The 10670-nt window shown below is 39.5% G+C and overlaps 1 protein-coding gene across 6 annotated transcripts in view; it reads left to right on the top strand.

The window, feature by feature from the left end:
- ACVR1 (activin A receptor type 1) overlaps positions 1 to 10670 on the top strand; it is a 144233-nt gene that overhangs the window by 71288 nt on the left and 62275 nt on the right. For all 6 annotated transcript variants that reach the window (XM_017547246.2, XM_017547263.2, XM_037745285.1 and 3 more), the window contains exon 3: positions 6484 to 6557. In XM_017547246.2, coding sequence (XP_017402735.1) covers positions 6491 to 6557 — 67 coding nt within the window. In that variant the 5' untranslated portion in view covers positions 6484 to 6490. The remainder of the gene's footprint in view (positions 1 to 6483; positions 6558 to 10670) is intronic.

Raw genomic sequence — 10670 nt, 5'->3', positions numbered from 1 at the left:
GAGACAGAGTTTTGCTCTTGTCGCCCAGGCTGGAGTGCAGCGGCGCAATCTCGACTCACTGCAACCTCCACCTCATGGGTTCAAGCAATTCAGCAATTCTCCTGCCTCAGCCTTCTGAGTAGCTGGAATTACAGGCATGCCTCACTATGCCCCGCTAATTGTTTTTATCTGTAGTAAAAATGGGGTTTCACCGTGTTAGCCAGGCTGGTCTTGAACTCCTGACCTCAGGTGATCTGCCCACCTCGGCCTCCCAAAGTGCTGGGATTACAGGCGTGAGCCACTGCGCCCAGCCCCAAAGTTTCTTACTAATTCAAAGATTGTTAGAAATTGAATTGAGAAGAGTATCAAGAATGTTCTTATTGAATGAATAGGTACTCAGTAAAGTATGTATTGAAGAATGAGGTTAGGCCACCAGGCAAGATAAATGAACATTTTGTCAAATTTTTCCAGTGGAAAAGAATTTTAGGGTTCATCTTCTAACTTTCCCCTCATCCTCAATATTATAGATAATGAAATATATGCTACTCATAAGTCTAGTTTTCAGAAACATCCTTTATTGCTGTATTATAGATTAGAATTAGATTGCCTAATATGGGTTCTGAAAATTGTATATAGAAGTATATTATATTCTCAGTTATTCTGTGACCAATATCAGGATAATTTTTGGGGTAGTACATTGTGGGGTATCTGTAGCTTTATCCAGCTGTAAAACTGTGATGAACAAAAAAAGTGCCAAACTTGGTCTCAAGCCCACACACATTAGAAATTGAGCTAAACGCTAGCTCCTTAACTACAATGCAGTCTGATCTATAAGTGGAATTTGAAAAGTACCATGGGATTTGGAAAGTCATTCTGTACTGCCCTGGTGATGTGTCTGCTTTTAGTAGAATATCATGGGAATGTTCTGTCTTCTGAGAAGGTAGGCCTGAGACATTGTAAGAGACAGTATTGATTTAAAGAGAGTACCTTAGTTAAGGCAGGAGGTCTCTAACCATTTTCTGAATAGCGGTTTTTCTTGTGTCTGAAATATTAAGATCAGTTACCAGGGATAGAGGATCTTATCCAAGAACAGAAGGGAGATGCATGTACACAAGAGGCAGAGATTCATATTCTGAACCCTTCAGATAATATTTTGCAGTCCCCAGTAGCCTGTGATTTTTCAGTTAGAGATTTTGGCATTGCAGCCTTGCACAAGGATTTAGTTGAACCCAAACAAGATAAGCAGTTGTGAGTACCTTCATACAAGTTTATATCCCATTTCAACAATATTTAGATGCTTACATAAAATATTATTCCAACATTAAAAGAAAATAATGCTTTCTTCCTTGACTATTAGACTTGCTGACTTCTGTGACATTAGAGAGGTTAGTGAGATTTCTAAAACTGTAGAACGGTGTCATTTTTATCAGGTATCCGGTTAGTGCTTAGTCTAAAATATCTGGTACCATCTGGTTATCTGATACAGTACATAGACTGAGCATTTATGGACTAAGGCAGTTACTCAGAGTGTTGTCCAAGAAGTCTTAAGGCGCCTGAGACTTTCTCAGGGGTTTCATAAGGTCCTTCTTCTTCCAATGATATGTGTGATACTGGATTTCCTATGTATACTGCAGCCAGTACAACATATTGTAACAGAATGAATATAGATCATATGTGAGAATCCAGCTGTCTTTTATTAAGTCAAACAGAGATTTTTTTAAAAAGTGGGAAAACAATGCCACTTTTCTCACTACATGTTTTTAAAAAATAGGTCATACTTCTTCTAAAATAAAAAAAATAAGGTAGTATGTTTATTGTTATTTTATTATGAATAGAATATTTTAAAAATTCTGTTTAAATTTTTAACACTGTAAATATCAAGGGATGTAGCCTGCATACATACAATTCTCAGTAATGTTCAAGAGTTTAAAGCAATTCTGAGGCCAAAAAGTTTAAAAAATACTGGAGTAAGGCAATCCCGGAACTATTGAATTATTGCCACTCCCATTTTCTACTACTAGTCTCTCTTTCTTGCCAGCTTACATATGAAAACTTCTTAGCCAAAAATATTTGACAGCAGGAAAGTTGAAATTTTACTTTTAAAAAAATGATATTTTCTTTTTAGTATGTTTTAAAATTAAAAATAGATCCTTGGGACTTCAGGGTGAGATTTTAGCATATTGATGTTTCTTATAATTGAAATATGGTCAGGAGATAGCAGAACATTCCCTTTTCTGCATGCTTTTTTTCTTTCCTTTTGGGGGTGCTGTTTTTAATAGCTGAGTTGGCTGGTCAGGAGAAGTGCTGCAGACCCTGAATAAAATGGCAACCAGTAAGTAATGTTGACTTTTTTCCCAAAGATTTTTGGCAGATTTTGAGCTGTCTTTAAACAGTAGAGACCGAATTAGTCCCTACTGTTTGAGGGTCTGAATTTATAATTCTTTTTCTGTCTTCTATTTGTGAGCCTAAATTATTGTTTTAATTTTGTTCACACAGTGATAATCGGTTAATAGGTATTTGGGACGTGGGCTTTTGCTGGCTTTGTGACATGGAAAATATGCCAGGGGTGATTGTTTCTTAGTTTTTTTTTTTTTTAATAGTAAAAGAAGTCTTGATTTTGAAGGTTATTAACTGTTGGCTTTTACTATTACTTGAGCTAAATTCTACAGATTAAAGTTATAGAGATGATAAATCTCTTAATCTTGCCATTTCTTTGCAGGTCTCCATGTATGTGGTGGGGTGGGAGTGCTACTAATTCTTTAGAATTTAATCTTAAATTGAGCTGATTAATTCAGGAAAAATTCTAATTAAACTGTTATTAAATGTGTACCTACTTGGCTCTGGCAACGATGAACAAGATGGACTATAGATTTTGCTCCTATGGAGTGTAGAGTCTAGTGAGAGAGACAGGTGTTCAAAAGCACACACAGGTATGAATGCACAATGATTAATTAGGATGATTTCTATGAGTGAAACTTAGAGTGGTCTATGAGAATGAGCAGAGAGTATTTAAGGGTTTAGGCAGACTTCTAGAAGGCGGTGCCTTTAGAGAAGCCACTGAGACTTATAGGATGAGTAGGAATTCCGTAGGTTGGGCCCTGAAAGAAGGGAGCATCACGTGCAAATGTCCAGAGATAGGCAGAAAGCGGCCTGGTGGGGGTGACAAGAATGGAAAACGGGGACTGAGGAACTAAGGAATGATGGTGTGAGCCAAGGGGGCAGTGAAGATAGGTGAGTAGAAGGCCTAGAGTGCCTCACCTCTGTTCTGACCCTTGCCTTCCTCTTTAGCCTTGTTGGGTGTGCTCCAACTTTTTTATAACTCCTCCAGACCCTTTGTGTCCTGGCCAGTCCTGCGTTTTTTCAGTCCTGAGGTTTGCCTTAAGTCCTCAGGACATGCCATGCTTGCTCTGGCCACAGGCACCTCCACAGAAGTGCCTTTTCCCGTAAGTATTACCCTGTCTGTATCCTGTGTTCACCCTCTCCCACCACACTCCCCACCACACCCCCCACTACACCCCCCACCACACCCCCACCACACTCACCCTTTTCCTTGAACCTCTACTCATCTTTCTGGTTCCTGGTTCCTTTTCAGATGTTGCCTCCCCAGGGAACCTCTCCACCCCCCAGAAGATCTCAAGTTGTTTTGTTAGCAGCGTGATTTTAACTATGTTTCTTCCCAACTGTTAATTCAGTTTTTAATGATGCAATCTTTTGGATGATTATTTGATTACCACCATAGACATATTTTGTAAGTGCCACGATAGCAAGACCGCATTTGATTTTGTCGTTTTAGGTTTCTAATATGTAGCACATAGTAGTTTTTGAATACATGAAGGACTGGGAATTCAGAAAGACTGAGATAAGAAACAATTTAGTTCAGCAGTGTTCAATCGTTTGTGATGACATATCCCATAAAAAGTTTTTTGATGTAACCTTAATATGTAAATTGGCTACACATTTTATATAAAATAAATAAGTGTATATTATAAAGCGCACGTAAAAAAGAAATTAATTAAGGATAAAATACTTAAGGTGTTGCTAATGACAGTGGAATCCTATTATCATCAATGAAAGTCTCAGGCCACTCTGGATAATGTTTTTTTTTTTTTGAGACAGAGTCTCACTCTGTTGCCCAGGCTGCAGGCTGGAGTGCAGTGGCTCGATCTTGGCTCCCTGCAAGCTCCACCTCCCAGGTTCAAGCGATTCTCCTGCCTCAGCCTCCTGAGTAGCTGGGACGACAGGCGCGTGCCACCATGCTTGGCCAATTTTTGTGTTTTTAGTAGAGATGGGGTTTCACCATGTTGATCAGGCTGATCTGGAACTCCTGATCTCGTGATCCACCCGCCTCAGCCTCCCACGGTGCGGGGATTACAGGCGTGAGCCATCACACCCGGCTGATAATGTTTATTATATATGACAGTGGTTGCAAATCCGTTTTTCAAATATTTTCAGATTTTGAATTTGAGGGACTGTTTCATGTCAGATTAAACTGAGTATTACTACTTTTCTCTAGTAAAGTGGTTAAGGAAGCACCAATAGAAATGAGCGATTTTAAGTTCACTGTTTTCTTACTCTTCTCTGGTGCTTGCATTAATAATGTATGGTATCTCTAGTTTCTTTAATGGTTTTAGAGCACTTGTCATTTGGGAAGGCTCATTGCATTGTAAGTACCCAATGTAACCTGTAATTCCACTTAAACGGACCTTCAGAACTACAAGTATACTGCTGTACTCTATAAACAAATCATGTCCACTCTTTATTATGTAGTTCCTAGTTTTTCTGAAAGATACCTCCTATACTAGACTGTCACATAGAACTGAGATAGAGACCAGATTAAGTCTCAAGTTATTTTCTACTTTATTAGATTAAAACATTCTTATGAAAAACCATCTTAATATTTTCATTCCATAACTCAATGCATGACTCTTGCTTGGTCCTTGGATGCCCATACCTGTTTTGGAGATGAGTGAACCAGTGCTGGAGACTGCCCCAGACAGATGATTATGATTCCATGCCGGAGGCTGAAATTACTGCAGAAGGAGAGGTGTTTCACAACGGTCTTACCTTTGAGCTGGTATCATGTATGACAGGAGGTGGCATTGGGGTAGGAGAGGGGTGGAGGAGGGGGCTCAGGACAATTCAAGCAGAGGGGAGCAAAAAGCATATTCATGTCCAAAGGTACAGAGATGTGTTGGAGGAGTCACATTCTGGTTGTGAGGGGTCAAGATGAAGGATTCGTATGTCCCCAAGAGGACCCACTATAGGAAAGATCTATGTGAACATGGAAATAACAAAAACAACAGTACTAGGGTCTTGCTCAAGTTTCATATGCTTTTAAAAACAGAAAAGGAAGGTACATAAAAATCCCCTTTATCTCTTCCCTTACCTTGCTTTTAGGAAAGGAATTGACTGAAATATAATTATGGAACCAAAGAGAAATAAATTTAAATGAAGGGTGGTAAGATATGATGGAGGTATGGTTTGTAAACAGACCGCCAGCCAAAAAAAAAGATTAAAAAAAAATTTTTTTAACTAATTAAAAACAAATAGAGATGAGGTCTCACTATGTTGCCCAGGCTGGTCTCAAACTCCTGGGCTCAAGTGATCCTCCCACCTTGGCCTCTGAAAGTGCTGAGATTACAGGTGTGAGCCCCTGCACCAAGACTAAATAATTTTATTTTAAAGGTCAACACTTCAGACATTCTAGAAAGCAATGGGCTTTCGCTCTTTGCTTTAAAGCTGAAAGAGTTCAAGCACACTAACCTATCATTAAAGAACTTTACCAGCTTTTTCTTTATTTTGCCATCCAGAGAATTGCAACTGACCAAATTGTCATCACATTTCTGATATTTCATATTATTCAAATGGAAAAGTTTTTTAGAATTTTTACATGATTTTCGTTATTGTCTATCCTTGTTAAGTTTCTTTAATGCAGAAGTGCATTGCTTTGCCGTAGATGGGGTATTTTGTTGTTGTTGTTTTGTTTGCTTTAGGTCTGTATGTTGATGTAGGTTGCTCCACCTCCAGTCCTTTTAAAGGAGAAGTAAGGCTCTAGCGTAGTAATTTGACTTGAATTATTCAGCTGCTTAATCTTTAACATCATTTTAAAATAGCCTATTTATGCTTCTCAGGGTTTTTAATCTCGTGCCAATTGTGCATTCAATGGGGTGAGATAAAATTCAAACCTAAAATCTTTTGGGACTGCCTTGCTTTGTAGCTGAAATTTTTTTGTTTTCTTATTGAGTTCTTCGTAAGAGAGTAAACTTTGAGAAAGTACCCCTGGAGTGACTACTAGTTGGAAGTGAATATGACTGACTCTTTAAGGTGATGTGTTTAGGTCCACGTAAAAGGTATATGTTTAAATGTTGTAAGAAATAAGGCAATATATCTGAGGGTGATTAGTAAGAAGGGCCTTGAGTGGCAGTTTGAAGGTGGTATGCTTAATTTGTTGTCCTGCAGTTAGATGTTTATGTTTTACTTACATCTCGTCTTTTCCCTCCACAGTTGTACAATGGTAGATGGAGTGATGATTCTTCCTGTGCTTATAATGATTGCTTTCCCCTCCCTTAGTATGGAAGGTAAGTGACTCACCATCCTTTTGGGTTAAGATAAGTATACTGTGATGTTTTTGACTACTGTAAACTGCTTCTTAATCCTATCAAATGTAACACACTTTTTATAGTAAGTATTTGGTGATTACTGACCATTTTGAAGTAAAATTTTATATACATTATATCTGAATTTTTACATACACTTTTTTTTTTAAATTAAACGTAACTTTCTACTTAAAATAAATATAGGGCCAGGGACGGTGACTCACACCTGTAGTCTCAGCATTTTGGGAGGTCGAGGCAGGTGGATCACCTGAGGTCAGGAGTTTGAGACCAGCCTGGGCAACATGATGAAACCCCATCTCCACTAAAATACAAAAATTAGCTGGATGTGGTGGTGGGCACTTGTAATCCCAGCTACTTGGGAGGCTGAGTCAGGAGAATTGCTTGAACCCTGGAGATGAAGGTAGCAGTGAGCCAAGATCATGCCATTGCACTCCAGCCTGGGTGACAGAGCAAGTCTCTGTCCCAAAAATAAATAAATAAACAAATAATACATATAAAGGAGAAATAAGAGAAAATTCTGTAATTAACAATAAAACATTTGTTTAAACAAACGCAAGGCCAGGTGCAGTGGCTCGTGCCTTGTAATCCCAGCACTTTGGGAGGCCGAGGCGGGCAAATCACTTGAGGTCAAGAGTTCAAGAACAACCTGGCCAACACGGTGAAGCTCCATCTCTACTAAAAATATGAAAATTAGCTGGCCATAATTGTGTGGACCTGTACTCTCAGATACTTGGGAGGCTGAGGTGGGAGGATTGCTTGAACCTGAGAGGTGCAGGTTGCAGTGAACCGAGATTGCGCCACTGCACTCCAGCCTGGGCAACAGAGGAAGACTCTTAAAAAAAAACAAAAACAAAACCAGCCCCAATGTATATATTACAGTGTAGCTGGGCGTGAGTCTACAAGAAGACATGATGAAGTAGTACATGCTTGCACCTGTATAGGTAATAATCTTCAGCATCTTTGAAAACAGATTGGTACTGGTGTGTTGTATTGGTGGCTTAGTCGTCACACATGGTCTCTTACCTTCAGTGATTGAATTTTCTGAATTGATGAACAAATTTTGGTAGAATTAAAAAAAAAAACAAACCATTGGCCCTTGATTTATATAGTAGTTATGTTTTTGGAATATTTAGTATACATTAAGACAGTGTAAATTGAAACTTTGTAAATTGAAACCAGTACCTAACTCTGTCATACATAAAAACACAATACATACATGTATGACAGAGTTAGGTACTGGTTTCAGTTCTACAAAGATTATTCATGAAAACGAATGCTCAGTGGGAGAGTTGATAACTTGTGGGGCATAGGCTATGTCTTGGCCTATTTGGGATGGCATAACCAAAAGTACCAGAAACTAGGTGGATCAAAAACTAAACATTTATTTCTCACAGTTCTGGAGGTTGGGAAGTTGGAGTCTGAGGTGCTGGCAGATTCAGTCTCTGGTGAGGGCTCGTTCCTCATAGACTGTGGCTTCGCTGTGTTGTCTCATGGTGGAAGGGGCTGGGTAGCTCTCTGGGATTGGTTTTATAACAGCACAAGTCCCAATCATGAAGGGTCTGCCCTCATGATCTAGTCACCCCAAAAGGCCCTTCTTCCTAATACCCTAACCTTGAATTATGATACTGGCATGAATTTTGGGGTAACACAAACATTCAGGCCATAAATGGCTAATTCTTAATTGTGTGACACCACCCAGGCATTTCAGGGCCTTTGGCGTCTCTGACCCTTGGTTACTTACTTTCATTACTCACCTTGTCATCCCCTCATTTCCAAAAAGTTGCTCAGGGATGGTCCTGCCCTACTTGAAAACAACAGAATAGATAAATCAAGAGAGAAAGGTAGTAAAAGTTACTCCTAATTCCCTTCACTTACATGTAATTGTTTTAACATGTTGGTATATATTTTTCTAGATACGGAAAGTCTAAACTCTACTTTATTGTGCACTGAGCAGTGCCCATTTTATTTTACAAGTGTTCCTCCATTAAGAGTGGTGCTTATTGTAGGAATCTCAGCCTCCTTATGATTGGATGGGACAGTAAGACTAATGCCCCATTACAGACTCTTTGGGGTATAGTGGTCTTCTTTAGATAATTGATGAGTTTCCAAGGAGGCATACAATTTGACAAGTTGCTATAGCCAACACTGTGAAAACATCAGTACTTAAAATACTGTATGTCTATTTCATTATATATCAGGTTAATAATATTTGATCTCCTTCCCATACTTATTGACATATATTATACTTCTCCATTGTCCTACGTGGTAGCTGCTCATTACATACAACATTTGAAATGTGGCCAATGAGTGGAAATATTCTGTAAATATAAAATATAAGCTGGAGTTTGAAGACAATAAAATGTAAATTCAGCTGTTTTTCCCTACTGCTCTGAGAAAACTTAGAATTACATTGGGTGGCTCACATTTTGTTTCTGCTGGACAGTGCTGTTATAGACCATTTTAGATATCTAGCCTATACCCTACTCTAAGCAGTGTTGTTAAAGATATTCCCATAATATGGCAGTTGTGTCAGTTAGTGCCAAGAAGGTATGGAAAATGATTCTGAGTGGCAGTGTTGAAGGAATTAATAAGAGGAAATGGGCTTGTATTAAAGCTGGGAGGATTTGATGAGTTAACAGTGGTTTTCAGTTGGGGGGTATTTTTATCCCCCAGGGAATACTTGACAATTACTGGAGACATTTCTAACAGTCAAGTTTCTAGGATTTTTTTTTTTAATGTCTTTTAAATTGCTAAATCATATGATTATTATTTAAAAATCTAAGGAGTGTTGAGAATTAAAGTCCCTCCAAATTTCATACTCTTCCATAGTTGCCATATCAATTCTGTATGATACTTTTGTTGTTGCTATTTTGGTGGTGGTGTTTGAGACAGGGTCTCAGTCTGTCACCCAGGTTGGGATACAGTGGTGCGATCTCTGCTCACTGCAGTCTTCACCTCTCAGGCTCAAGTGATCCTCCCACATCAGCCTCTTGAGTATCTGGGACCACAGGATTGTGCCACCACAGCTAGTTAGTTTTTTTGTATTTTTGGTAGAGACGGAGTTTTGCCATGTTGCCCAGGCTGATCTCCCAACTCCTGAGCTCAAGTGATCCACCCACCTCAGCCTCCTAAATTGCTGGGATTACAGCCTTGAGCCACCTTGGCTGGCCATCAGTTCTGTATGATATTCTGCCTTTTAATTTTATTCATTCATTCATTCTGAGGCAGAGTTTCACTGTGTCATTTGGGCTGGAGTGCAGTGGCATGATCGTGGCTTACTGTGGTCTCAACCTCTTGGGCTCAAGCAGTCCTCCTGCCTCAGCCTCTCAAGTAGCTGGGACCACAGGCAGGGCACCATGCCCGGCTGATTTTTGTGTTTTTTGTAGAGACAGAGTCTCTCTGTGTTGTCCAGGCTGGTCTCCAACTCCTGGGCTCAAGCAGTCCTTGCACCCCTGTGTCCCAATGTGCAGGGATTACAGACCTGAGCCACCGCACCCTACCTCTGTGATATTTAGCAGTTCACATGATATCATAGGTGGACCTGCAGGGTAGGCAGGGTATAAAAAAAGAGAGAGGAAGAGACAGAGAAGTGGAAATGTAGTCTAAGGAGAGAAGGAGAGGTGGAGAGAGAATGGGGAAAAGTCAGGGCGGAAAAGGGCAGTTACGGAGCAGTGTTAATAACCATGCCGTTACTGTTTTTTTCCCTGCTTTCAGCTCTTAAGCTGTCCAAGAATTTGGCAACTAACCTCTTAATGCCACAGTGAACACATGTAATAGATATAACAACTTAGTTCAGGCTGAAATGGAAATGGAAATAGATTGACACTCAGGTTTTGCTGTTTAATATACCACTACCACTAGGATGTTTACAAGTATGGTAAAGAGTGTATAATCCTTTAATTGCAATTGCTGGGTTTTTTTTGTTTTTTAAATAGAATATCCAGTGAGTGCTATCGCCTGGCGTACTCCAATCATAATAGCAGTGCCATTTTTCCTCTGACTCAGCTCCCTATTGTGTATGTGAGTATGCGTGTGTGTGTGTGTGTGTGTGTGTGTGTGTGTGTGTGTGTGTGT

Source organism: Cebus imitator, unplaced genomic scaffold (genome assembly GCF_001604975.1).
Source record: "Cebus imitator isolate Cc_AM_T3 unplaced genomic scaffold, Cebus_imitator-1.0 Scaffold10, whole genome shotgun sequence".
Classification (NCBI taxonomy): Eukaryota; Metazoa; Chordata; class Mammalia; order Primates; family Cebidae; genus Cebus; species Cebus imitator.
The sequence above is the reverse complement of the archived record's forward strand: the minus strand, read 5'-3'. Positions and strand labels throughout refer to the sequence as shown.